Source organism: Hyla sarda, chromosome 8 (assembly GCF_029499605.1).
Source record: "Hyla sarda isolate aHylSar1 chromosome 8, aHylSar1.hap1, whole genome shotgun sequence".
NCBI lineage: Eukaryota > Metazoa > Chordata > Amphibia > Anura > Hylidae > Hyla > Hyla sarda.
Window position 1 is genome coordinate 224,851,696 of NC_079196.1, and position 26,163 is coordinate 224,877,858.

Here is a 26,163-nt window from a genome sequence, read left to right on the forward strand (position 1 = left end):
TGAGCAGTCATTCGGCAATCGGACAGTGAGGAGGCAGGTAGGGGCCCTCCGGCTGTCATGTAAGCTGTTCGGGATGCCGCGATTTCGCCACGGCTATCCCGAACATCTCCCTGAGCTAACCAGCATGCTTTCACTTTCACTTTAGATGCGGCGTTCAAAGTTAAAAGGGTTAATAGCGAGCGGCACCGCGATCAATGCCGCGCGCTATTAGCCACGAGTCCCGGCCGTTGTTAGAGGCCAGGCCCAACCCGCTATGACGCGGGGCCACGTCGTGGCCCCGCGTTATAGAAAGGGAAAGGACTCATGACGTTCCAGTACGTCATGTGTCCTTAAGAGGTTAAAGGGGTACCCCGGGAAACTAAACCCATAGCCCATCCTTTCCCTATCATAAACCTGTTTCATTGTCTAAATATCATTCCTTAGCTATATAGAGCAGTTTCCCTTCTTTCAGTTGTCACTTACATACAGGGAATGAGGAAAATACGTCATACTGTCATCCTCTGTGTCTCTGTCCAAATCCCTCACTGAAAGCAGCCCCCGCCTTCCTGAGAGACACAGACCAAGTGGTTTCTGCCCTGCACTGATGACTCATTTCCTGTTTTAGTGCTGAGAGCTGGGAGGTGTGTGCAGCCTTAGCCAATCAGACACAAAACTTCTCTCTGCTGCTCAGAGCAGGAGGGTGGGGGCTGCTCTCAGAGAATGAGCTGGCTGGAAGAACTGCAATGATTGCTGGCAAATGTAGTATCTATGAGGCAAGGATGGCAAAGAATATCAAGCAGTCAGAGAAGACCACAGGGGCCACCGGAGCCATGCATATCAGGCAGGATCATTTGCAGGGAACATATCTAGATAGTGTGGTGGCTTTGGAGCTTTTTTTTGTATATATACTTCCCTGGAGTACCCCTTTAATGTCGCTCCTTCTACAATGCTATGCTCCCATGATAAATTTCTATCTGTAACTTTATAAAATTGTACAATTTTGGGACCTTCGTTGTCATGTGACTGTTCATATTGAAAGGAAATTGAAAGGTTAGTAGGGTCGGGCAACTTCTGGTTTCGGGGAAAGTTGTCCAAGATAACGGTCACCAGTTGCTGCGGTGTAGAAACCATACTGTAACAAGCCAACAGATAACATAAAGTCTTAAAGGGGTACTCCCGTGGAAAACTTTTTTTTTTTTTTAAATCAACTGGTGCCAGAAAGTTAAACAGATTTGTAAATCACTTCTATTAAAAAAAATCTTAATCCTTCCAGTACTTTTTAGGGGCTGTATACTAAAGAGAAATCCAAAAAAAGAAATGCAGTTCCTCTGATGTCATGACCACAGTGCTCTCTGCTGACCTCTGCTGTCCATTTTAGGAACTGTCCAGAGCAGCATACGCCCCCTCCCATAGACTTGCATTGAGGGGGCGGGGCGGGACGTCACACGGGGGTGCAGTCGCGACGTCACGATACTAGGGGATAAGATGTCTTGGGGCCGGAGTACCCCTTTAACTATTTTAGAGCACAAAAATTGCTGTAATAGCTGCAGGCGTGCCAAATTTATCAAACAGCACACGGACTTTGATCAATTTCGCTGATGCAATGTTTAAAAAAAGCCGCAGAGTTTGTGCGGACGTGTGACTTCTGTGTGAAAAGTCACATATACCCTGGGGGAGATTTATCAAAACCTGTGCAGAGGAAGAGTGGTGCAGATGCCCATAGCAACCAATCAGATTGCTTCTTTCATTTTCCACAGGCCTCTTTAGAGGCCTGTGCAAAATGAAAGAAGCAATCTGATTGGTTGCTATGGGCAACTGCACCACTCTTCCTCTGCACAGGTTTTGATAAATCTCCCCCCCTGACTCAAAATCGCACAGAAAATGTAGGGCAGGGCTGAAGTGACCTGAGAAACCGTCTATTTCTGGGATCGTGCAACAATTTTGCGAGATTCGCCCTTAGTAAATCAGTGACCACTGCACAAATGGGGGAGATTTATCAAAACACGTCTGGAGCCTAGGAGAAGTTGCTATGTTGCCCATAGCAACCAATCAACTACTTTCATTTTTGAAAAGGCCTATGGAAAATGAAAGAAGCGATCTGATTGGTTGCTATGGGCAACATAGCAACTTTTCCTCTGGACAGGTTTTGATAAATCTCCCCCTTTGGGGGAGATTTATCAAAACCTGTCCAGAGGAAAAGTTGCTGAGTTGTCCATAGCAACCAATCAGATCGCTTCTTTCATTTTTCAGGGGCCTTCTCAGAAATGAAAGCAGCGATCTGATTGGTTGCTATGGGCAACATAGCAACTTCTCCTCCAGACGTGTTTTGATAAATCTCCCCCATTTGTGCAGTGGTGCTCTTAAAGGGGTACTCCGCCCCTAGACATCTTATCCCCTATCCAAAGGTGCCGCTGCTGGGGAGCCCTGGGATCGCCGCTGCGGCACTGCGCTATCATTACAGCACAGAGCGAGTTCGCTCTGCACGTAATGACGCGCAATACAGGGGCCGGAGCATCGTTACGTCACGGCTCCGCCCCTCGTCATGGCCCGCCCCTTTCCATACAAGTCTATGGGAGGGGGCGTGGAGGTAGTCACGCCCCCTGCCATAGACTTGCATTAAGGGGACTGGCCGTGATGTCATGAGGGGCGGAGCCATGACGTCACGCGGCTCCGTCCCCTGTATCGCCCGTCATTACGCACAGAGCGAACTCGCTCTGTGCTGTAATGATAGCGCAGTGCCGCAGCGGGGATCCCCCGGGCTCCCCCCAGCAGCGGGACCGCGGCGATCTGACATCTTATCCCCTATCCTTTGGATAGGGGATAAGATGTCTAGAGGCGGAGTACCCCTTTAATGGGTAAGAATCATGGAAATGTTTCTAAAGCAATTGTCGCACAAAGAGTCGCACGGACACTGCAAAAAAAAGTGAAAAAAAAAAAGTTAATAAAGATCATTTAACCCCTTCCCTAATAAAAGTTTGAATCACCCCCCCTTTTCCCATAAAAAAAAAACCTGTGTAAATAAAAATAAACATAAGTGGTATCGCCGCGTGCATAAATGGCCGAACTGTAAAAATATATAGTTAATTAAACCGCACGGTCAATGGCGTACGCGCAAAAAAATTCCAAACTCCTAAATAGTGCATTTTTGGTCACTTTTCTTATCATTAAAAAATTAATAAAAAGCGATCAATAAGTCCGATCAATGCAAAAATGGTACCATTAAAAACTTCAGATCACGGCGCAAAACAATTTGAAAAATAAAAAAGTTATAGGGGTCAGAAGATGACAATTTTAAACGTATACATTTTCCTGCATGTAGTTATGATTTTGTCTGGAAGTGCGACAAAATCAAACCTATATAAGTAGGGTATCATTTTAACCATATGGACCTACAGAATAAAGATAAGGTGTCATATTTACCGATAAATGTACTACGTAGAAACAGAAGCCCCCAAAAGTTACAAAATGACATTTTTTCTTCAATTTTGTCGCACAATGAATTTTTTTTCCATTACGCCGTGGATTTTGTTGGTAAAATGACTAATGTCACTGCAAAGTAGAATTGGTGGCGTAAAAAAAATAAGTCATCATACGGAATTTTATGTGCAAAATTGAAAGCGTTATGATTTTTAGAAGGTGATGAGGAAAAATGGAAAACGCAAGAACAGAAAAACGCTGAGTCCTTAAAGGGTTAAGGTCATCCGTTTGCATCCGTTATTGTCCGTTTTTTTTTTTTTTTTTAAGCAGTTTTCATTTTTGACGGGAGAAGAGCGGGACGGGTCTAGACGGCCGTGTGAACGCAGCCTAACGCTGTACAGTTTACCTCATCCCTCCCTTTTATATTCCCCACTTAGTGACCTGGGGGAACTGGTTTGATCACGTGATCGGATGGTGGAAGGCGAAGGAAAGGCACAAGATCCTCTACGTCTTCTACGAGGACATGATTGAGGTAACGGAGAATACCGCCTGGTCGGCCATGGTTGCGCTGGGTGTTTACACTTTTGCTCTTCCTCGGACAGGACTCTCCACGTGAGATCCACAAAGTGATGAGGTTCTTGGGTAAGGACCTTCCCGAGGACGTTGTTCAGAAGATCCTTCACCACACCTCCTTCCAGTCCATGAAGAACAACCCAATGTTCAACTTCAGCGCCCTCTCGGAGACGGTTTTTGACCAGTCTGTGTCGACTTTTATGAGGAAAGGTAAGAGGCTATAGACACCATGGGGGAGATTTATCAAAACCTTGTGTAAAGAAAGAGTGGGGCGGTTGCCCATAGCAACCAATCAGATGACAGCTTTCATTTTTAAAAAGGCTTCTGAAAAATGGAAAAAGCCATCTGATTGGTTGCTATGGGCAACCGCACCACTCTTCCCCTACACAGGACATGCTAGGAGTTGTAGTTTTGCAACAATCTTCGCCCTATCGGTTGTTGGGTACCTTCAGTTGGTGCACATTGACTGTTCGGGCATGCTGGGAGTTGCAGTTTTGCAACAATCTTTGCACTATCGGTTGTTGGGTACTTTTAGTTGGTGCACATTGGCTGTTCGGGCATGCTGGGAGTTGTAGTTTTGCAACAGCTATGCCACCAACCACTCCCCTCCTTCCTTTTCACACCCAAACCAAAGAGGCGTCTCTGGACCAGGACAACCATAACCTTTTTCCTCTATTTTCAGGAATTGTTGGAGACTGGAAGAACCATTTCCATGAGTCTCAGAACCTCATATTTGACAAAGAATATGAAGAGAAGATGGAGGGCAGTGGGCTGGCGTTCCGTACCGAGCTCTGACAACCAGTCGGCCATATTGTATGAAGACATCATCTACACCAGAACTGGCAAAGATTCCTCACCAAAGCCTTATAGTCTTATATCTTATATGTGTGATATTGGGATCTGTGTGACTTTAAAAAAAATCTAAAAATTAAAAAATGTTACCTAATTACAATGGAGTGAGCAATAAATCTCCATCTACTAACTATAATATGTGATCATTACAAGACACCACCAACTAGATGAAGGGGGTCTGCAAAGGAAGGAGAAAATAAGGGCCAAAGGTCAGAGGTATAAGGTAAAAACTATAAAATACAAGAGAACATTATTGTAACCAGCAGAATGGCACTACAATGACGTATTAAAAATAATACCGCCATGCTGTGCCTAGATAGCAGTACCATACTGTGCCCAAATAACACAGCCATACAGAAAAACATCATATACAGAGCACTTAACAAAATCATACTGTGCCATATTAACATGGCCATGCATATAAACATCATATACAGAGCACATAACAATATCATACTGTGCCCTAATAACATAGCCATACATAAAAACATCATATACAGAGCACATAACAATATCATACTGTGCCATATTAACATGGCCATGCATATAAACATCATATAGAACCAACATAACAATATCGTACTGTGCCCAAATAACACAGCCATACATAAAAACATCATATACAGAGCACATAACAATATCATACTGTGCCCAAATAACACAGCCATACATAAAAACATCATATACAGAGCACATAACAATATCATACTGTGCCCTAATAACAGCCATACAAAAAAACATCATATAAAGAGCACATAACAATATCATACTGTGCCATATTAACATGGCCATGCATATAAACATCATATAGAACCCACATAACAATATCATACTGTGCCCTAATAACACAGCCATACATAAAAACATCATATAAAGAGCACATAACAATATCAGACTGTGCCATATTAACATGGCCATGCATATAAACATCATATAGAACCAACATAACAATATCATACTGTGCCAAATAACACAGCCATACATAAAAACATCATGTTACGCCGAGCGCTCCGGGTCCCCGCTCCTCCCCGGAGCGCTCGCAACATTCTCACTACGGCAGCGCCCCGGTCAGATCCACTGACCGGGTGCGCTGCGATACCGCCTCCAGCCGGGATGCGATTCGCGATGCGGGTGGCGCCCGCTCGCGATGCGCACCCCGGCTTCCGTACCTGACTCGCTCTCCGTCGGTCCTGTCCCGGCGCGCGCGGCCCCACTCCCTAGGGCGCGCGCGCGCCGGGTCTCTGCGATTTAAAGGGCCACTGCGCCACTGATTGGCGCAGTGGTTCCAATTAGTGTGTTCACCTGTGCACTCCCTATTTATACCTCACTTCCCCTGCACTCCCTCGCCGGATCTTGTTGCCATTGTGCCAGTGAAAGCGTTCCCTTGTGTGTTCCTAGCCTGTGTTCCAGACCTCCTGCCGTTGCCCCTGACTACGATCCTTGCTGCCTGCCCCGACCTTCTGCTACGTCCGACTTTGCTTCTGTCTACTCCCTTGTACCGCGCCTATCTTCAGCAGTCAGAGAGGTTGAGCCGTTGCTAGTGGATACGACCTGGTTACTACCGCCGCAGCAAGACCATCCCGCTTTGCGGCGGGCTCTGGTGAATACCAGTAGTAACTTAGAACCGGTCCACCAGCACGGTCCACGCCAATCCCTCTCTGGCACAGAGGATCCACATCCTGCCAGCCGGCATCGTGACACATCATATACAGAGCACATAACAATATCATACTGTGCCCAAATAACAGCCATACAAAAAAACATCATATAGAGCCCAAATAACATGGTTATACATATAAACATATACAGTCCACATGGCCATATCTATCTATCTATATACATAAAAAAAAAAAAAAAAAAATATATATATATATATATATATATATATATATATATATATATATAGTATATGGAAACTATCACTTGGGAAAACCAGTTTTAACTAAAAACTAGTTTTAACTGTAACATATCTATCTATATTTTTTTCCACCTGGCCTTCTAAGTGCTATACCTCTTATTTTTCCCCTACAGACCCACATAAGGGCTCGTGTTACGCCGAGCGCTCCGGGTCCCTGCTCCTCCCCGAAGCGCTCGCGGCGTTTCTCTCCCTGCAGCGCCCCGGTCAGACCCGCTGACCGGGAGCGCTGCACTGACATGGCCGGCGGGGATGCGATTCGCATAGCGGGACGCGCCCGCCCGCGAATCGCATCCCAGGTCACTTACCTGTCCCGGTCCCCGGCTGTCATGCTCTGACGCGCGCGGCTCCGCTCTCTAGGGCGCGCGCGCGCCAGCGCTCTGAGATTTAAAGGGCCAGTGCACCAATGATGGTGCCTGGCCCAATCACCTTGATTAGCTTGCACCTGTGCACTCCCTACTTATACCTCACTTCCCCTGCACTCCCTCGCCGGATCTTGTTGCCTTAGTGCCTTGAGAAAGCTATTACTGTGTTTGTCCATACTGTGTTCCTGACCTCCTGCTATTGCCATATTGACTACGAACCTTGCCGCCTGCCCCGACCTTCTGCTACGTCTGACCTTGCCTCTGCCTTGTCCTTCTGTCCCACGCCTTCTCAGCAGTCAGCGAGGTTGAGCCGTTGCTAGTGGATACGACCTGGTTGCTACCGCCGCAGCAAGACCATCCCGCTTTGCGGCAGGCTCTGGTGAATACCAGTAGCATCTTAGAACTGGTCCACCGGCACAGTCCACGCCAATCCCTCGCTGACACAGAGGATCCACAACCAGCTAGCCGAATCGTGACAGTAGATCCGGCCATGAATCCCGCTGACGTGCCGCTGCCAAGTATCGCTGATATATCCACGCTGGTCGCCCAGCAATCCCGACTGATCGCCCAACAAGAAAACCAGTTGTCGTACTTGACCACCATGACACAGCAACTTCAGTCACAGCTTCAGCAACTTCAGCCACAGCTACAGCAACTTCAGTCACAGCTACAGCAGCTGCAACAGCAACAACCTTCTCCTCTGCCAGCTCCTGCACCTCCTCTGCAGCGAGCGGCCGCTCCTAACCTACGCTTGTCCCTGCCGGACAAATTTGATGGGGACTCTAGACTCTGCCGTGGTTTTCTGTCACAATGTTCCCTACATTTGGAGATGATGTCGGACCAATTTCCTACAGAACGGTCGAAGGTGGCTTTCGTGGTCAGTCTCCTGTCTGGGAAGGCTTTGTCTTGGGCCACACCGCTCTGGGACTGCGATGACCCTGTCACCGCCTCTGTACACTCCTTCTTCTCTGAGGTTCACAGTGTCTTCGAGGAACCAGCCCGAGCTTCTTCTGCCGAGACTGCCCTGCTGAACCTGGTCCAGGGTAATTCTTCAGTAGGCGAGTACGCCATCCGATTTCGTACTCTCGCTTCCGAATTATCTTGGAACAACGAGGCTCTCTGCGCGACCTTTAAAAAAGGCCTATCCAGTAACATCAAAGATGTGCTGGCCGCACGAGAGATTCCTGCCAACCTGCATGAACTTATCCATTTGGCCACCCCCATTGACATGCGTTTTTCGGAAAGACACCAGGAACTCCGCCAGGAAAAAGACCTTAATCCCTGGGCACCTCTCTCTCGGTATCCCTTGCAATCTACCCCTGTGCCTCCCGCCGAGGAGGCTATGCAAGTAGATCGGTCTCGCCTGACTATTGAAGAGAGGTCTCGCCGTAGGGATAAAAATCTATGTCTGTACTGCGCTAGTACCGAACATTTTTTGGTGAATTGCCCTATTCGTCCTCCACGTCTGGAAAATGCACGCACGCAACCTGCTCATGTGGGCCTGGCGTCTCTGGGTACGGAGTCTGCTTTCCATGTCTCACTGTGCCTGTACGAATTTCTCCTTCTGCCAACTCCTCCTTCTCTGCTGTGGCCGTCTTGGACTCTGGTTCTTCTGGAAATTTTATTCTGGCCTCTTTGCTTGATAGGTACTGCATCCCGGTGATCCGTCTCATCAAGCCGCTCTATATTTCTTCAGTCAACGGGGTCAAGCTGCATTGCACTGTGCGTTATCGCACAGTGCCCCTGCTTATGAACATTGGACCGCATCTCGAGGAAATTGAATTTTTGGTTTTGCCCGGCTGTACCTCTGAAATCCTCCTCGGTCTGCCATGGCTCCAGCACCATTCTCCCACCCTTGACTGGACCACCGGGGAGATCAAGAATTGGGGTCCTGCTTGCCGCAAGGAGTGCCTCACGTCTGCTCCCAGCCCCGTCTGTCGGTCCTCAGTGTCCCCTCCTGTGCCTGGTCTCCCCAAGGCCTGTCAGGACCGTGCCGTGCCCCCTCATAGTCCCCGTCCTGGTGACACTCTGCCCCGTGTCAAGCCTCACCCTCTGCCCCCCCTCCCCATTCCCACTCCTTCTGGACTATCTGCCATGCATGGGCATACCCAGGACTTCGCTGTCCCCCGGAGGGAGACTCTACAGTCGCTCCCGATGTCCTCATCCTCTATGGAGCGACATCCCGACAAAAAGAGGGGGAGACCTAAGGGGGGGGTACTGTTACGCCGAGCGCTCCGGGTCCCTGCTCCTCCCCGAAGCGCTCGCGGCGTTTCTCTCCCTGCAGCGCCCCGGTCAGACCCGCTGACCGGGAGCGCTGCACTGACATGGCCGGCGGGGATGCGATTCGCATAGCGGGACGCGCCCGCCCGCGAATTGCATCCCAGGTCACTTACCTGTCCCGGTCCCCAGCTGTCATGCTCTGGCGCGCGCGGCTCCGCTCTCTAGGGCACGCGCACGCCAGCGCTCTGAGATTTAAAGGGCCAGTGCACCAATGATGGTGCCTGGCCCAATCACCTTGATTAGCTTGCACCTGTGCACTCCCTACTTATACCTCACTTCCCCTGCACTCCCTCGCCGGATCTTGTTGCCTTAGTGCCTTGAGAAAGCTATTACTGTGTTTGTCCATACTGTGTTCCTGACCTCCTGCTATTGCCATATTGACTACGAACCTTGCCGCCTGCCCCGACCTTCTGCTATGTCTGACCTTGTCTCTGCCTAGTCCTTCTGTCCCACGCCTTCTCAGCAGTCAGCGAGGTTGAGCCGTTGCTAGTGGATACGACCTGGTTGCTACCGCCGCAGCAAGACCATCCCGCTTTGCGGCGGGCTCTGGTGAATACCAGTAGCATCTTAGAACCGGTCCACCGGCACGGTCCACGCCAATCCCTCGCTGACACAGAGGATCCACAACCAGCTAGCCGAATCGTGACAGCTCGTTTTTTGCGTGACCAATTGTACCAATTGTAAGTATTCCTGGATTACCCCATTTAAAAGAGTAGTTAGGCACTTGGTCATCATCAGCACTCCTATAGAAATTAATGGAGCGCGTGCCGTCTACCGGTAGACCACACACACTCCTTACTGAACGTGATCATGGGGGGTCCCAGTGGCCGGATCCCCCCCACAATCAGCTACTTATTCCCTATCCTGTGGCTAGGGGAATAAGTACATTTTTTGCTGGAGTTCCCCTTTAAGGAATTAAGAGAAACCCTGATGTATAACCAGACAGAGCACATGAACGTGGTGCAATGTAGGCAAATGTATTTGTTCCCAGCCTAACCGGAGCACTGTTACGTCTTCAATTCCATATGGGGAGCGAGGGCTTAGATACATCTTCTCCATGCAGAGCCATTTTATATGTTACTAATTCTGGCAGAACAAAGATTAGTGGCAAAACGTTTGTGTGATACGAAGAAGAGTCCGGAGCGGGATGACCCGGATTATTGTAGGGAGGCGGGGGGGGGGGGGGGGGGGGTGACAACCCAGACTAAAGGGCGACCCCTGTAACCACCTACTCAGTGAAGATGTAGACCCCATCCCTGGACGGTTGCGAGGATGACTATCACGTACTGTCCCTTTAATTGGCAAGTTGGCAGAGTCTCCAGGACGGAGCGGGCATCAGTCGTAGCCCACCATGTGACCGAGCGGGAAGAACCTCTTATAACTTGTATTGGAACTTGTGAGACTCTCCATAGAAACCACCTCGAGAGCCCTCAGAGGAATTCAGTCTCTTTTTAGTCTCTCGGCTTTGATCCTCAGTTTCCCCTGGCTTCTTCGTGGAAGGGGGGGTCCAGCGCAATTTAAATTTATCGGCGTTTTACCGACCATTGTCGTCTCGTTCTTCTTCATCTTCTCCGTCCTCATGGCTTTTGAGAGGAATGCCCAGCACTTCGAGGACTTTGTGATGCAGAGGCCGCGTATCGGGCACATCTCCGGTATCCCACTGGATCAGAATACGTGCGACACCTGGGACCACATCTGGAAATTTCAGGCGCATCCGGGGGACATCCTGGTGGCCGCTTATCCGAAAGCAGGTATGGAGAAATGGTGTAACGTCATTGCTGGCAAACTCTAGTCCAGTGTTTCCCAACCAGTGTGCCTTCAGCTGTTGCAAAACTACAACTCCCAACATGCCCGGACAGCCAGCGGCTGTCCGGGCATGCTGGAAGTTGAAGTTTTGCAACAATATTCACCCTATCTGTTGTTGGGTACCTTCAGTTGGTGCACATTGGCTGTCCGGGCATGCTGGGAGTTGAAGTTTTGCAACAATCTTCACCCTATCGGTTGTTGGGTGCCTTCAGTTGGTGCACATTGGCTGTCCGGGCATGCTTGGAGTTGAAGCTTTGCAACAATATTTGTCATATCAGTTGTTGGGTACCTTCAGTTGGTGCACATTGGCTGTCCAGGCATGCTGGGAGTTGAAGCTTTGCAACAATCTTCGCCCTATTGGTTGTTGGGTACCTTCAGTTGGTGCACATTGGCTGTCCGAGCATGCTGGGAGATGAAGTTTTGCAACAATCTTCGCCCTATCGGTTGTTGGGTGCCTTCAGTTGGTGCATATTGGCTGTCTGGGCATGCTGGGAGTTGTAGTTTTCCAACAGCTGGAGGCACCCTGGTTGGAAAAATACTGCTCTAGTCACATCCAGAGCTGCATTCACAAACTAGGTTTCATACAGCTTGAGGCTTTCTCTGGATGTGACTAAAGTATTATGTCTCCCAAGATTGGTACAGCATACTCAACATTCAAAGGGGTTATATAGTATTAGAAAGAAAGAAAAACACGCTGATCTACAGGTTGTGTCTGGTATTGCAGTTCAGTTCTAGTATATTAAGCGTACCTGTCGTATCACATTAAAAAATAATGCTTCTCTATGTTACTCGCTAGGTCATACAGATTATTTACATGTCTCCTTTATGTGCCTAGCTTCTGTATGTGGCTCACAAATCCCTCTGTTCTGCTGCTCACTCATTCTGACATCCACTGCTCAGGAAGGGGCGTATCCAATGCAAGCACCGAGACCACCCACACTACCCATGCATTCACTTCCTCCCTGAGTCTGCTGTGCCGGGTCTCTTCATCCAATGATTGCAGACTGCTATGTAACCCTCTCCTCTCTGTTTTCATGCTGCGGTCTGATAGGACAGGAGTGAGCACAGAGGAGTGCTAGTCCCGCCCTCACTTCCTGGACTTTGTCCCTGCCTGTGCTTCAGCTAGGACAAAGGTGATGCTGCAGCCGGACAGGATTATGTTCTGGATGGTATGGGGACCCCTAGTGGTCTTTTTTTTTTTTTTATAAGCCATGATTTCTATAAAAAGGAGTTAGCATTTTTTATTAAGTATATTAGAAAGGTTATTGTTTTGCCAAGACGTAAAAGGTATAAAAAAGTTTTTGATTCCGACAGAGCCCATTTAAAAGGGGTCGAGCGGCAATACCAGACACAACCTGGAGATAAGGGTGGCGCTGTATCTGAAAGAGCCGCCATTGTTGTGCTAATTCTCTAAAAGCCCTAATAGCATCAAACCTTCTTCTTCGAAGGCACCACGTGGATGCAGGAGATCGTGGATATGATATGTCTGGAAGGTAATACCGAAAGATGCCGCCGGGCGCCAACCTACGACAAACACCCGTTTCTGGAAGCGGTAGCCCCGAAACCTGTCCCATCAGGTGAGGATTATATAAAAGGGGTACTCCGCCCCTAGACATCTTATGGCGATGTCTGATAGATGGCCGAGATCTGCCGAGATCACGGGGGTCCCGCCGCTGGGGACCCCCGTGATCTCGGCTGCGGCCCCCAGACATCCGGTGCATGGTGCGCACTTCACTCCATGCCGGATGACTGGCGATGCAGGGCGGAGGCTCGTGATGTCACGGTCACGCCCCGTTCGTGACATCACGGCCACGTCCCCTCAATGCAAGTGTATGGGAGGGGGCGTGGCGTACGTCACGCCCCCTCCCATAGACTTGCATTGAGGGGGCGTGGCCGTGACATCAAGAGTGGGTGTGGCCGTGACGTCACGAGCCTCCGGCGCTGCACCCAACGCTCTAAACGAACGCCGGGTGGCAGCAGAGAGATCATGGATAGGGGATAAGATGTCTAGGTGCGGATTACCCCTTTAAGTCACATGGCAAACTGGGTGTTTTACCTCTCTTTAAGGACTGCAGTTGGCAGAAAACATGGCGCCACCACGCATCTTGAAAACCCACCTTCCCGTCCAGCTGCTGCCACCATCTTTCTGGGAACAGGACTGCAAGGTAAGTATAGGGTACAGTCGCAAGTAAGTAAGTGAACCCTTTGGAATTCCCAAAATTTCTCTATTGATTTCTAGAAATATGTGGTCTGACTGTTCTCAAAATCACAATTACAGACAAAAACAACGGGAGAGATTTATCTAAACCTGTGCAAAGAAAAACGTTGCCCATAGCAACCAATCAGATCGCTTCTTTCATTTTTTAAAGAAGCGATCTGATTGGTTGCTATGGGCAACTGGTCAACTTTTTCAATCTCCCACCAAAGTTACTAAACCGTTAACACAAAAAAAGATGTACAGTTTTTGTAAACATCCACAGTGCAGGGAGAAATAGAAAGTGAAACCTTTATAATTATCCAGATTTCTAATATTGCTAATAATGTCACAATTATAGACAAACACAATGTAATAAAACTGATGTCGCAAAGAAAGATGTACTGTGTTATGTCCTTTATCGAGAAGATTGAGTAAACATCCACAGTGCAGGGAGAAACATTTAAAGGTAAAACCTTTAGAACAGTGTTTTCCAAACAGTGTGTCTCCAGTTGTTGCAGAACTTCAACTCCATAAAAAGACGTTATACTCTAGTCACCTCCATAGCTGCATTCGCAAATCCAAAAGCCTTAAAGAGGTACTCCGCCCCTAGACATCTTATCCCCCATCCAAAGGATAGGAGATAAGATGTTACATCGCCGCGGTCCCGCTGCTGGGGACCCTGGGGATCGCTGCTGTGGCACCCCGCCATCATTACTGCACAGAGCGAGTTCGCTCTGTGCGTAATGACGGGCGATATAGGGGCCGGAGCAGCGTGACGTCATGGCTCCGCCCCTCATGACATCACGGCCCATCCCCTTAATGTAAGTCTATGGCAGGGGGCGTGACGACCGCCACGCCCCCTCCCATAGACTTGTATTGACGGGGGCGGGCCGTGATGTCACGAGGGGCGGAGCCGTGACGTAACAATGCTCCGGCCCCTGTATTGCCCGTCATTACGTGCAGAGTGATCTCGCTCTGTGCTGTAATGATAGCGGGGTGCTGCAGCAGCGATCCCTGGGGTCCCCAGCAGCGGGACCGCGGCGATCTGACATCTTATCCCCTATCCTTTGGATAGGGGATAAGATGTCTAGGGGCGGAGTACCCCTTTAAGCTGTATGGAAACTAGTTTGTGAATGCAGCTCTGCATATGACTAGAGCAGTGTTTCCCAACCAGGGTGCCTCCCGATGTTGCAAAACTACAACTCCCAGCATTCCCGGACAGCCGTTGGCTTCTAGTCACATATCCACAAACTCGGTTCCACAAAGTTTATGGATTTCGGACTTGTGAATGCAGCTCTGGAGGTGACTAGAGTATAACGTCTTTTTATGGAGTTGTAGTTTTGCAACAGCTGGAGACACACTGTTTGGAAAACACTGTTCTAAAGGTTTTACCTAATGTTTCTCCCTGCACTGTGGATGTTTACTCAATCTTCTCAATAAAAAAACATAACACAGTACATCTTTCTTTGTGACATCAGTTTTATTACAATGTGTTTGTCTATAATCGTGACATTATTAGCAAGATTAGAAATCTGGATAATTATAAAGGTTTCCCTTTACATTTCTCCCTGCACTGTGGATGTTTACATAAACTGTACATCTTTCTTTGTGTTACCCAAAGACCTCCGCTGCTCCTTATCACAACCATATGAGGCAGTGGATGTCTTTGGGTAGTTCTGGGTTGATTTAGAGCAGTGTTTTTCAAACAGAATATCTTGTTGCAAAACTACAACTCCCAGCATGCGCGAACAGCCAGAGGCTGTCCGGGGAAACTGGGAGTTGTAGTTTAGCAACAGCTGGAGGCATGCTGTTTGGAAAACACTTTTTTAGAATGACATGCTATTTCCCACACTTTTACAGGTGATATACATGTCCAGGAACGCCAAGGACTGCATGGTGTCCTATTATTACTTCCAGAAAATGAACAAAGGTCTCCCGGACCCTGGAGATTGGGACACCTACTTCTCAAGCTTCCTGTCTGGAGATGGTGGGTGTCCAAGCGTCAATCCACAACATTCAAAAAACAAATACTTTCCGGGCATGCTGTGAGTTGTAGTTTTGCAACAATCTTCGCCCTATTGGTTGTTAGGTACCTTCAGTTGGTGCACATTGAATAGATGGGACCCATACAAAGTCCTGCTCCGGAGTGTTACTTGGAGTAGGTTGAAACTGGCTCTCCGGGCATGCTGGGAGTTGTAGTTTTGCAACACAATACTGCTTTACACAGAAAAGATGGTTATAGTTCTGTTGTCTAAAAAAAATATATATATGAGTAGATTACCATAATGGGTGCAATCTATATACATTTATTAATAACAAATATATATCAGATTGTAGACTAGATGATGCAGTCACAGGGCTCCCCGAGTGTATACAAATATATGTTATACCATAAAACAATGCATAAAATGAAATAAAAAGTCTAAGAATGCTGCTTATCATAAGTAGGTCTGGTTTGTCTGAGGCAGGCTGGGATCTGTAGTCCTCCCACCTTTATTGTAGATACGGATTCTGCCTTGGATGTGGTTTAGCCTTGGAATTAATTATAGGACATGCTGGGACTTGTAGTTGTAATGTTATAATGTTAATCTCCGTTGGTTAAATCACCAACAAATAAATAGCCGTATATACCGTGTATCCCCTTGGTGGTACCGTTAGTGGTATAGTTAATGCCAAGTAAAGAGATTATCAGTTTATGCCCATAAATGTCAATTGCAGGCTCCTCCGCTAGCCGCCGGATTAAATAGCATATATGCCCATAATGTTAAACAGGGTAGATCTAACCCGCTCCTCCGAGCTGACCGCTAGTGGGCTCGTAGTGGCTGGCATGCCGCGCTTCTCCTCCCTGTTGCGTAACTCCTCTGTGATGGTTCTGCCAGCATCTGCCGTTCTGTAGGTGTCAGGCGGTGGATAGAAACGGGGAATCAGGCGTCAGGCAACAGCCGTATCACACCGCTAGGTGCTTCGTCAGGAAACGGGGGAATCAGGAGTCGGGCCACAGCCGTATCACACCATTAGGTGCTTCATCAGGAAACGGGGGAATCAGGTGTCGGGCCACAGCCGTATCACATCATTAGGTGCTTCGTCAGGCCCCTGCGTACAGTGAACAGGCAGGGAGGCGGTGGATGGAAACGGGGGAATCAGGCGTCGGGCCACAGCCGTATCAAACCGCTAGGTGCTTCGTCAGGAAACGGGGGAATCAGGTGTCAGCCGTATCACACCGCTAGGTGCTTCATCAGGAAACGGGGGAATCAGGCATCGGGCCACAGCCGTATCACACCGCTAGGTGCTTCATCAGGAAACGGGGGAATCAGGCGTCGGGCCAAAGCCGTATCACACCGTTAGGTGCTTCATCAGGAAACGGGGGAATCAGGCATCGGGCCACAGCAGTATCACACCGCTAGGTGCTTCATCAGGAAACGGGGGAATCAGGTGTCGGGCCACAGCAGTATCACACCGTTAGGTGCTTCATCAGGAAACGGGGGGAATCAAGCGTCAGGCCACAGCCGTATCACACCGTTAGGTGCTTCATCAGGAAACGGGGGGAATCAAGCGTCAGGCCACAGCCATATCACACCGCTAGGTGCTTCGTCAGGAAACGGGGGAATCAGGAGTCGGGCCACAGCCGTATCACACCGTTAGGTGCTTCATCAGGAAACGGGGGAATCAGGTGTCGGGCCACAGCCGTATCACACCGTTAGGTGCTTCATCAGGAAACGGGGGAATCAGGTGTCGGGCCACAGCCGTATCACACCGTTAGGTGCTTCATCAGGAAACGGGGGAATCAAGCGTCAGGCCACAGCCGTATCACATCATTAGGTGCTTTGTCAGGCCCCTGCGTACGGTGAACAGGCAGGGAGGCGGTGGATGGAAACGGGGGAATCAGGCGTCGGGCCAAAGCCGTATCACATCGTTAGGTGCTTCATCAGGAAATGGGGGAATCAGGCGTCAGGCAACAGCCGTATCACACCGCTAGGTGCTTCGTCAGGAAACGGGGGAATCAGGCATCGGGCCACAGCCGTATCAGAATGTTAGGTGCTTCATCAGGAAACGGGGGAATCAGGAGTCGGGCCACAGCCGTATCCCACCGTTAGGTGCTTCATCAGGAAATGGGGGAATCAAGCGTCAGGCCACAGCCGTATCACATCATTAGGTGCTTCATTAGGAAACGGGGGAATCAGGCGTCAGGCCACAGCCATATCACACCGCTAGGTGCTTCGTCAGGAAACGGGGGAATCAAGCGTCAGGCCACAGCCGTATCACATCATTAGGTGCTTTGTCAGGCCCCTGCGTACGGTGAACAGGCAGGGAGGCGGTGGATGGAAACGGGGGAATCAGGTGTCAGGCAACAGCCGTATCACACCGTTAGGTGGTTCGTCAGGAAACGGGGGAATCAGGCGTCAGGCAACAGCCGTATCACACCGTTGGGTGCTTCATCAGGAAACGGGGAAATCAGGCGTCTGGCCACAGCCGTATCACATCATTAGGTGCTTCTTCAGGCCCCTGCGTACGGTGAACAGGCAGGGAGGCGGTGGATGGAAACAGGGGAATCAGGCGTCAGGCAACAGCCGTATCACACCGTTGGGTGCTTCACCAGGAAACGGTGGAATCAGGCGTCTGGCCACAGCCGTATCACACCATTAGGTGCTTCATCAGGCCCGTGCTTCGCAGGGGCCTGTCGAAGCACCTAACGGTGTGATACGGCTGTGGCCCGACGCCTGATTCCCCCGTTTCCATCCACCGCCTCCCTACCTGTTCACCGTACGGACGTGAAGTGATCTATCCTGCTGCCATCTACTTACCGGGTGAGTTGCTTCGCTCTTTTCTCCATGTGTTTACATTATCCATCTCTTCATTCAACGTGTGAGGCACCACCAGCAGCGCACACTCTCACCTTACGCATACACTCGCTGTAATAACTACAGGGAGGATCCTAGTGGAACACACAGTGGCAGTGCCGGACTTTACTTTCTTTTGTCATCACATGATTATATCTTTACTTGGCATTAACTATACCGTCTTTTATGATCTTGGTTCCCAACATTTTTCACTCGCACATATAATTCATTATTTTTAGGAGAATTTTTCCTATCATTGTCAGGATCCGGATGGGTATACAGTGAGGATGCTGGTGGTGGATCCTCTGTGTCAGTGGGGTGATGACGTGGGCCATACCAGGGGAACGGAGTCTAAGGGGTTACTGGTTTTCACCAGAGCCCGCCGCAAAGCGGGATGGACTTGCAGCGGCAGGTAACCCCCAGGTCGTTCCACCCGATAGCGACTCAACCCCAGCTGACGGCTGAGACAGACGCGGTACAAGGGATAAGGCAAGAGCAAGGTCGGACATAGCAGAAGGTCAGGGCAGGCAGCAAGGATCGTAGTCAGGGGCAACGGCAGAGGGTCTGGAACACTGGCTTGGGACATACAAGGAAAGGCTTTCACTGGCACAATGCAACAAGATCCGGCAATACTGGGAAGGGGAAGTGGGTTTTTATAGAGAGGACACAGGTGAATGTGCTGATTGGGCCAGGCGCCAATCAGTGGCGCACTGGCCCTTTAAATCGCAGAGTGCCGGCGCGCGCGTGCCCTAGGGAGTGGGGCCGCGCACGTCGGGACTGAGCCGATGGAGGACAGGACAGGTGAGGGGATTGGGATGTGAGCCGCAAGCGGGCGCATCCCGCTACGCGGGTCGCATCCCCGCCGGTGATACTAATGCAGCGCTACCAGTCAGCGGGTCTGACCGGGGCGCTGCATGGAGGTAAACGACGCGAGCGCTCCGGGGAGGAGCAGGGACCCGGAGCGATCGGCGTAACAATCATTTTATATACATACATAGTATATATAGCCTAGAGGACTGAAATACCATTTGCTTTATAAATACTTGACGTACTTCTGGGGTGTTGGAGCCCATTTCAGTAACTTCGGCTATATACAGAAAGAGTGAGCTGCACCCAACCCATACTTTATGCTGGGAGTTGTAGTTTACTCAACTGTGTAAAGCAGTATTGTGTTGCAAAACTACAACTCCCAGCATGCCCGGAGAGACAGTTTCAGCCTACTCTAAGTAATACTGCGGAGCAGGACTTTGTATGGGTCCCATCTCTTCAATGTGTACCAACTGAAGGTGCCCAACAACCGATAGGGCAAAGACTGTTACAAAACTACAACTCCCAGCATGCAACAACTGGAGGCACCGTGGTTGGGAAACACTGCTCCAGTCACATCCAGAGCTGCATTCACAAACTAGGTACCATATAGTCTATTTCTTTCTGATAATAGAATTGTGAACGCAGCTCTGGATGTGACTGGAGTATAACGTCTCTTGGGATCAGTATGACGTACTCAGCATTAAAAGGGGTCGTATAGAATTAGAACAAAACAAAACTTGGCATCTTTGTTCCCAAAACAGCGCCACATTTATTTACAGGCTGTGTCTGGTATTGCATCTCAGTTCTAGTAAACTAAATCAACCTGAACTGCAATACCAGAAACAACCTGGGCATGCTGGGAGTTGTAGTTTTGCAACAGCTGGAGGCTGCCTGGTTGTAAAACACTGGTGTGAAGGCTTGTTTTTTTATTTTATTTTCAGGGTTTTTTGCTTTTTTGCATTACTTAAAGGAGAACTCCACTTTTTAAATAAAATTTGCAGTGAAAAGCTTCATTAAAAAAAAAGTTACGTGACTTTGCGGATCATTTCCTTTACATATCATTGACATACTGTTTATTACTCCATCCACCTCCAGAGCTGCGTTCACATTTCTGCTGGTCACTTGTTAGTGAAGAGCAAGGGGTTGTAGAAGGGAAAATCAACTTAGGCCACATGTCTGACAAAGGATGAAATTAAATCCAGACAACAAGCTAAATTTTCAAGCTCAGCTCTGGAGGTGAATGGAGAATATGACCTGAAATAACTCAGAATTGGTACAAAACAGTACAGGAAAGTATTTGTTTGGTGCAAATCCAGCGGAGTCACTCACCTCCTGTTAGTATATAGAAGATGGAGGACGAAATCAAAGTGTGACCCATGGTTAGTGCCCATGGCGGTCCCTAAAAGCATTACAATGGGAAGATAGCAGAGGGGTGACAGTAACAGGGGCAGGGCTGTGACAACATATGTGCATGTATTATGGAGTTACCCTTTAACATTTTGGATTCCTTTGGCCATCTGGGCATGCTGGGACATGTGATTTTGCAACAGCAGGAGGCAACCAGAGTACAAAAACAGTACGGGAAAGTATTTGTTTTGGTGCAAATCCAGCAGAGTCACTCACCTCCTGTTAGTCTATAGAAGAGGGAGGACAAAATCAAAGTGTGGTTCATGCTGGGTGCCCATGGCGGTCCCTAAAAACATTACAATGGGAAGATATGAGAGTGATGACAGTAACAGGGGTGGGGCTTTGACATACATGGAGGCACACTGGTACAACTCCATAAAACATGTGCATGTATTATGGAGTTACCCCTTAACATTTTGGTTTCCTTTGCTTGTATGGGCATGCGGGGAGATGTAGTTTTGCAACAGCTGGAGGCAACCAGGGTGCCTCAAGCTGTTGCAAAACTACAACTCCCAGCATGGCCGGACAGCCAACGGCTGTCCGGGCATACTGGGAGTTGTAGTTTTGCAACCATTTTGGCCCTATCAGTTGTTGGGTACCTTCAGTTGGTGAACATTAAATAGATTTTTGTGATGGCAGCAACAGTGATGTGATGGCAGCAACAGGGGCGGGGCTGTGACAACACATGCATTATGGAGTTAACCTTTAACATTTCGGATTTCTTCTTCTTGCAGTCACATGGGGGAGCTGGTTTGACCACGTGTTGGGCTGGTGGAAAGCTAAAGACCATCATCAGGTTCTTTACATCTTCTACGAGGACATGATGGAGGTGAGGGGTCAGACCCCGGAAGGAGAATGAGGAGTTATCTCCAGGTAAATCGGCATTTTCTCGCTTCTGACAGGATACAAGACGAGAGATCGAGAAGGTGATGAGGTTTTTGGGGAAGGAGCTCTCTGAGGAGGTCCTGGAGGACGCCTACCGGCACACCACCTTCCAGGCTATGAGGAAGAACCCGATGGCCAACTATAGCACCATCCCCTCCTTCGTCATGGACCATTCCGTATCCCCCTTTATGAGGAAAGGTAAAATGTCCCAAATACCTTGTTATACTGGAGATGGGGCCTTCAGAGCTGTAATCATGATTCTGCTGCTTGTGAGCGCTCAGAAGTTACGGTAGGTCGCTCCTTTCACAATGGATTATGACTTCTTTTACTCCAGGCATTGTGGGGGACTGGAGGAATCATTTCACGGTGGCACAGGACGAAATCTTTGAGAAGGAATATCGGAGAAGGATGGAGGGGACAGACCTGACTTTCCGCACGCAGCTCTGAGGATGAGCGCCCCCACCTGATCGGACATGGTGACCGATTCCCACGTTACCCATAGGGGCACAGGTGACTAAGCCGTCAGGACATTATAATTCATGTGTAACCCTATGGATACTGGGTTCGTACAGCAGTGGCTTTTTAGCTGTTGTAGGACTACAAGTCTCAGCATGTCACAGAGGCTGCAGACTGTCATGAAGTTCCACTGGATCAGACCACAGCTACATGTGCAGTCCCCATATGCGATGATAGGAAATCTATGAGGTCCAGATCCAACCATTGCTATAGGGGTTTCTATATATTCAATTCAATAAGTTTCAAATGAGATATTAAAATGTATGTATCTAAGCCTATCATGTGTGACACTGTCTGTGGAGTTGAGGTATCTAATCCTATCATGTGTGATACTGTCTGCTGAGCTGCGGTATCTAATCCTGTCATGTGTGATACTGTCTGTGGAGTTGAGGTATCTAATCCTATCATGTGTGATACTGTCTGCTAAGCTGCTGTATCTCATCCTATCATGTGTGATACTGTCTGCTGAGCTGCGGTATCTAATCCTGTCATTTTTGATACTGTCTGCTGAGATGCTGTATCTAATCCTGTCATGTGTGATACTGTCTGCTGAGCTGCGGTATCTAATCCTGTCATGTGTGATACTGTCTGCTGAGCTGCTGTATCTAATCCTGTCATGTGTGATATTGTCTGCTGAGCTGCTGTATCTAATCCTGTCATGTTTGATACTGTCTGCTGAGCTGCTGTATCTCATCCTATCATGTGTGATACTGTCTGCTGAGCTGCTGTATCTAATCATATCATGTGTGATACTGTCTGCTGAGCTGCGGTATCTAATCCTGTCATGTGTGATATTGTCTGCTGAGCTGCTGTATCTAATCCTATCATGTGTGATACTGTCTGCTGAGCTGCTGTATCTCATCCTATCATGTGTGATACTGTCTGCTGAGCTGCTGTATCTAATCCTGTCATGTGTGAAACTGTCTGCTGAGCTGCTGTATCTAAGCCTGTCATGTTTGACACTGTCTGCTGAGCTGCTGTATCTAATCCTGTCATGTTTGATACTGTCTGCTGAGCTGCTGTATCTAATCCTATCATGTGTGATACTGTCTGCTGAGCTGTTGTATCTCATCCTATCATGTGTGATACTGTCTGCTGAGCTGCTGTATCTAATCCTGTCATGTGTGATCCTGTCTGCTGAGCTGCTGTATCTAATCCTGTCATGTGTGATATTGTCTGCTGAGCTGCTGTATCTAATCCTGTCATGTGTGATACTGTCTGCTGAGCTGCGGTATCTAATCCTGTCATGTGTGATACTGTCTGCTGAGCTGCGGTATCTAATCCTGTCATGTGTGATACTGTCTGCTGAGCTGCGGTATCTAATCATGTCATGTGTGATACTGTCTGCTGAGCTGCGGTATCTAATCATGTCATGTGTGATACTGTCTGCTGAGCTGCGGTATCTAATCCTGTCATGTGTGATACTGTCTGCTGAGCTGCTGTATCTAATCCTGTCATGTGTGATACTGTCTGCTGAGCTGCTGTATCTAATCCTGTCATGTGTGAAACTGTCTGCTGAGCTGTGGTATCTAATCCTGTCATGTGTGATACTGTCTGCTGAGCTGCTGTATCTCATCCTATCATGTGTGATACTGTCTGCTGAGCTGCGGTATCTAATCCTAATCTCACAGACTCCACCTCCCATCATCTCTGTACACTGTGACGATGTCTGAATAATTAAAATATAACCTTAATTAAACCGCACCGTACTTGGCGCAAATGTAAAATACCAAAGCCCAGAACTGCTGATTTTTTTGTCACTTCTTAGACGAATACAAATTTTCATACAAATAGTTATATATTTTTATAAGCAGTAATATAAAATAAAACCTATATAATTTGGGTATCGTTCTAATCATATGGACTATGGACCTACAGAATAAACATAAAGGGGGAGATTTATCAAAACCTGTGCCCAGAGCAACCAATCAGATCTCTTCTTTCGCATAGTGCGTATGCGCAATTATATCTCACCTAAAAGAAGGGAGGGATCAATCTCCAGTCTGGAAGTGCCAATATTTGCATAAAAATTTGCACAAAATTTGCATAAAAAATATATATATATAAATATATATTCGTCATTACGAATATTTATCACTATATTCTAAATATTCGCGAAATTGTGAAGTGACGATATTCACGGTACTCTGTCCCGTACCTTTGTCAAAAGTCCCCACAGTCAGAGTTCCTCCATGCTGGTAGGGCTTTCCTGGTGGGTTAACCCCTAGTCGCCTCCTAATGTCATTATAAATATATATATATTTAATATATTATGCTATAGTGTAAATACATGTACAGGACCTTAGGTCATGTGATCGTTAAAGGGGTACTCCCGTGGAAAACTTTTTTTTTTTTAATCAACTGGTGCCAGAAAGTTAAACAGATTTGTAAATCACTTCTATTAAAAAATCTTAATCCTTCCAGTAGTTTTTGGGGGCTGTATACTAAAGAGAAATTCAAAAAAAGAAATGCATTTCCTGTGATGTCATGACCACAGTGCTCTCTGCTGACCTCTGCTGTCCATTTTAGGAACTGTCCAGAGCAGCATATGTTTGCATGTTTGTTTGGGGATTTTCTTCTGCTCTGGAAAGTTCCTAAAATGGACAGCAGAGGTCAGCAGAGAGCACTGTGGTCATGACATCACAGGAAATGCATTTCTTTTTTTGGATTTCTCTTTAGTATACAGCCCCTAAAAAGTACTGGAAGGATTAAGAATTTTTAAGAGAAGTGATTTACAAATCTGTTTAACTTTCTGGCACCAGTTGATAAAAAAAAAAAAAAAATGTTTTCCACCGGAGTACCCCTTTAAGATCTCATCTGCCTGGACCTTCAGGGGGAATCATTCCAATATAGAGGCTTCTAGGGTCCTGAACCCTTAGGTCTTTATAGGGGTAGTCCAGTGCTGAAAAACTTATACCCCTATCCTAAGGATAGGGGATAAGTTTCAGATTGCGGGGGGTCCGACCGCTGGGGCCCCCCACAATTTCCTGTACCGGTCCCCGGCTCGCTAGCCAGATAGCGGGTGTTAACCACTGCACAAAGCGGCGGCTGACACGCCCGTATTGAGGGGCATGTCAGCCGCTGCATCGTGTGGTGGTCAACACGCCCCCTTCCCGCGGGTCAACACACCCCCTTCAACACGCTCCCTTCCTGCCAAGGATCCATATGGTAGATCGCGGGGGGCCCCAGCGGTTGGACCCCCGCGATCTGAAACTTATCCCCCTATCCTTAGGATAGAAGATAAGTTTTTCAGTACTGGATATCTCCTTCCAAAGGGATAGGGGATAAAATGTCTGATCGCGGGGGTCCTGCAGCTGGGACTCACCCGATCTCTGTGCAGCAGCCGGCGACGGGGGTCGTGAGGTCAAAGCCATGCTCCTCGTGACGTCACATTGCGCCCTCTCAATGAAAGTCTATGGGAGGGGGCGTGACGGCCGTCACGCCCCCTCCCACAGACTTGCATTGAGGGGGCGTGGTGTGACGTTATGAGGGGGCGTGGCCGTGACGATGCGACCCCCACCTCCTGCTCCAAGCATTTGGGACAAAATTCTAAACGCTGGGGCAGTGGAGACTGCGGAGTACCCCTTTAATTTTCTCAATCCCCCTGCCCTTTCTCCTATAACGATCGTCTTCTCTATTTTTAGAAGCTTTGGGGTCTTGTTGGCCTCAAGAGGAATTTTAGGTTCGGGATTTCTCTCATCCAAGGAGGTATAGCCCTGATCCAGAATCATAACATCAGGTGATAAAATGTTTAACCTCTTCAGTCCTGGGTCTTCTCGTATCTTGTTTCTATAGTCTGGTAAACTCGTGAGGGAAACTTCTTCATGGAGGACGGAACAAAATTTTCCATCCAGGAAATCATCTGGAACAATAATCCGGGGATTCTCTACACATTCCCCGCATTGCACCATCTGGGATAAGAACCGACACAGTGTCCGCACACTAAATGCTTCTTCTTGGAACTAATCTTTTTGCCAGATCTCTGCTGGGATCATTGGAATCCAAGTAAAACATCAATGAAAAGAACATTAAAGGGGTACTCCACTGAAAAACATTTTATTTATTTTTTTAAATAAGGCTGGGTTCACATCACGTTTTTGCTATACTGTTTTCAATCAGTTTTTCTAAAGAAAACCGTACGGCCAAAAAAACCGGATGGAACAGTATACGGCGGCATTCACACTACGTTTTTGCAATACTGTTCCTGTATCAGGTTTTTGATGAAAAACGGCTTCCTCAAAACCTGACTAAACTGTATCAAAACGTGTGGACAAATTTTAACCTGTATACAGTTAAAAACCATATACGGTTTACAAAATGATG

At 48.1% G+C, this 26,163-nt stretch overlaps 2 protein-coding genes across 3 annotated transcripts in view; both read left to right on the forward strand.

The window, feature by feature from the left end:
* LOC130284680 (sulfotransferase 1C1-like) overlaps positions 1–5,201 on the forward strand; it is an 11,088-nt gene extending 5,887 nt beyond the window's left edge. The window contains exons 5-8 of the mRNA XM_056535305.1: positions 1,767–1,818; positions 3,834–3,928; positions 3,999–4,179; positions 4,652–5,201. Coding sequence (XP_056391280.1) covers positions 1,767–1,818; positions 3,834–3,928; positions 3,999–4,179; positions 4,652–4,764 — 441 coding nt within the window. The 3' untranslated portion in view covers positions 4,765–5,201. The remainder of the gene's footprint in view (positions 1–1,766; positions 1,819–3,833; positions 3,929–3,998; positions 4,180–4,651) is intronic.
* Positions 1–23,682, forward strand: part of LOC130283802 (sulfotransferase 1C1-like) — a 38,595-nt gene extending 14,913 nt beyond the window's left edge. The window contains exons 1-7 of one of the 2 annotated variants that reach the window (XM_056533306.1): positions 10,629–11,132; positions 12,636–12,764; positions 13,255–13,352; positions 15,245–15,371; positions 21,174–21,268; positions 21,342–21,522; positions 21,659–23,682. In XM_056533306.1, the coding sequence (XP_056389281.1) occupies positions 10,961–11,132; positions 12,636–12,764; positions 13,255–13,352; positions 15,245–15,371; positions 21,174–21,268; positions 21,342–21,522; positions 21,659–21,771 (915 nt within the window). In that variant the 5' untranslated portion in view covers positions 10,629–10,960 and the 3' untranslated portion in view covers positions 21,772–23,682. Of the gene's footprint in view, positions 1–10,628; positions 11,133–12,635; positions 12,765–13,254; positions 13,353–15,244; positions 15,372–21,173; positions 21,269–21,341; positions 21,523–21,658 lie in introns of those variants that run through there. The other variant, XM_056533307.1, reaches the window with a different exon arrangement.
* The last annotated feature ends 2,481 nt before the right edge of the window (positions 23,683–26,163 follow it).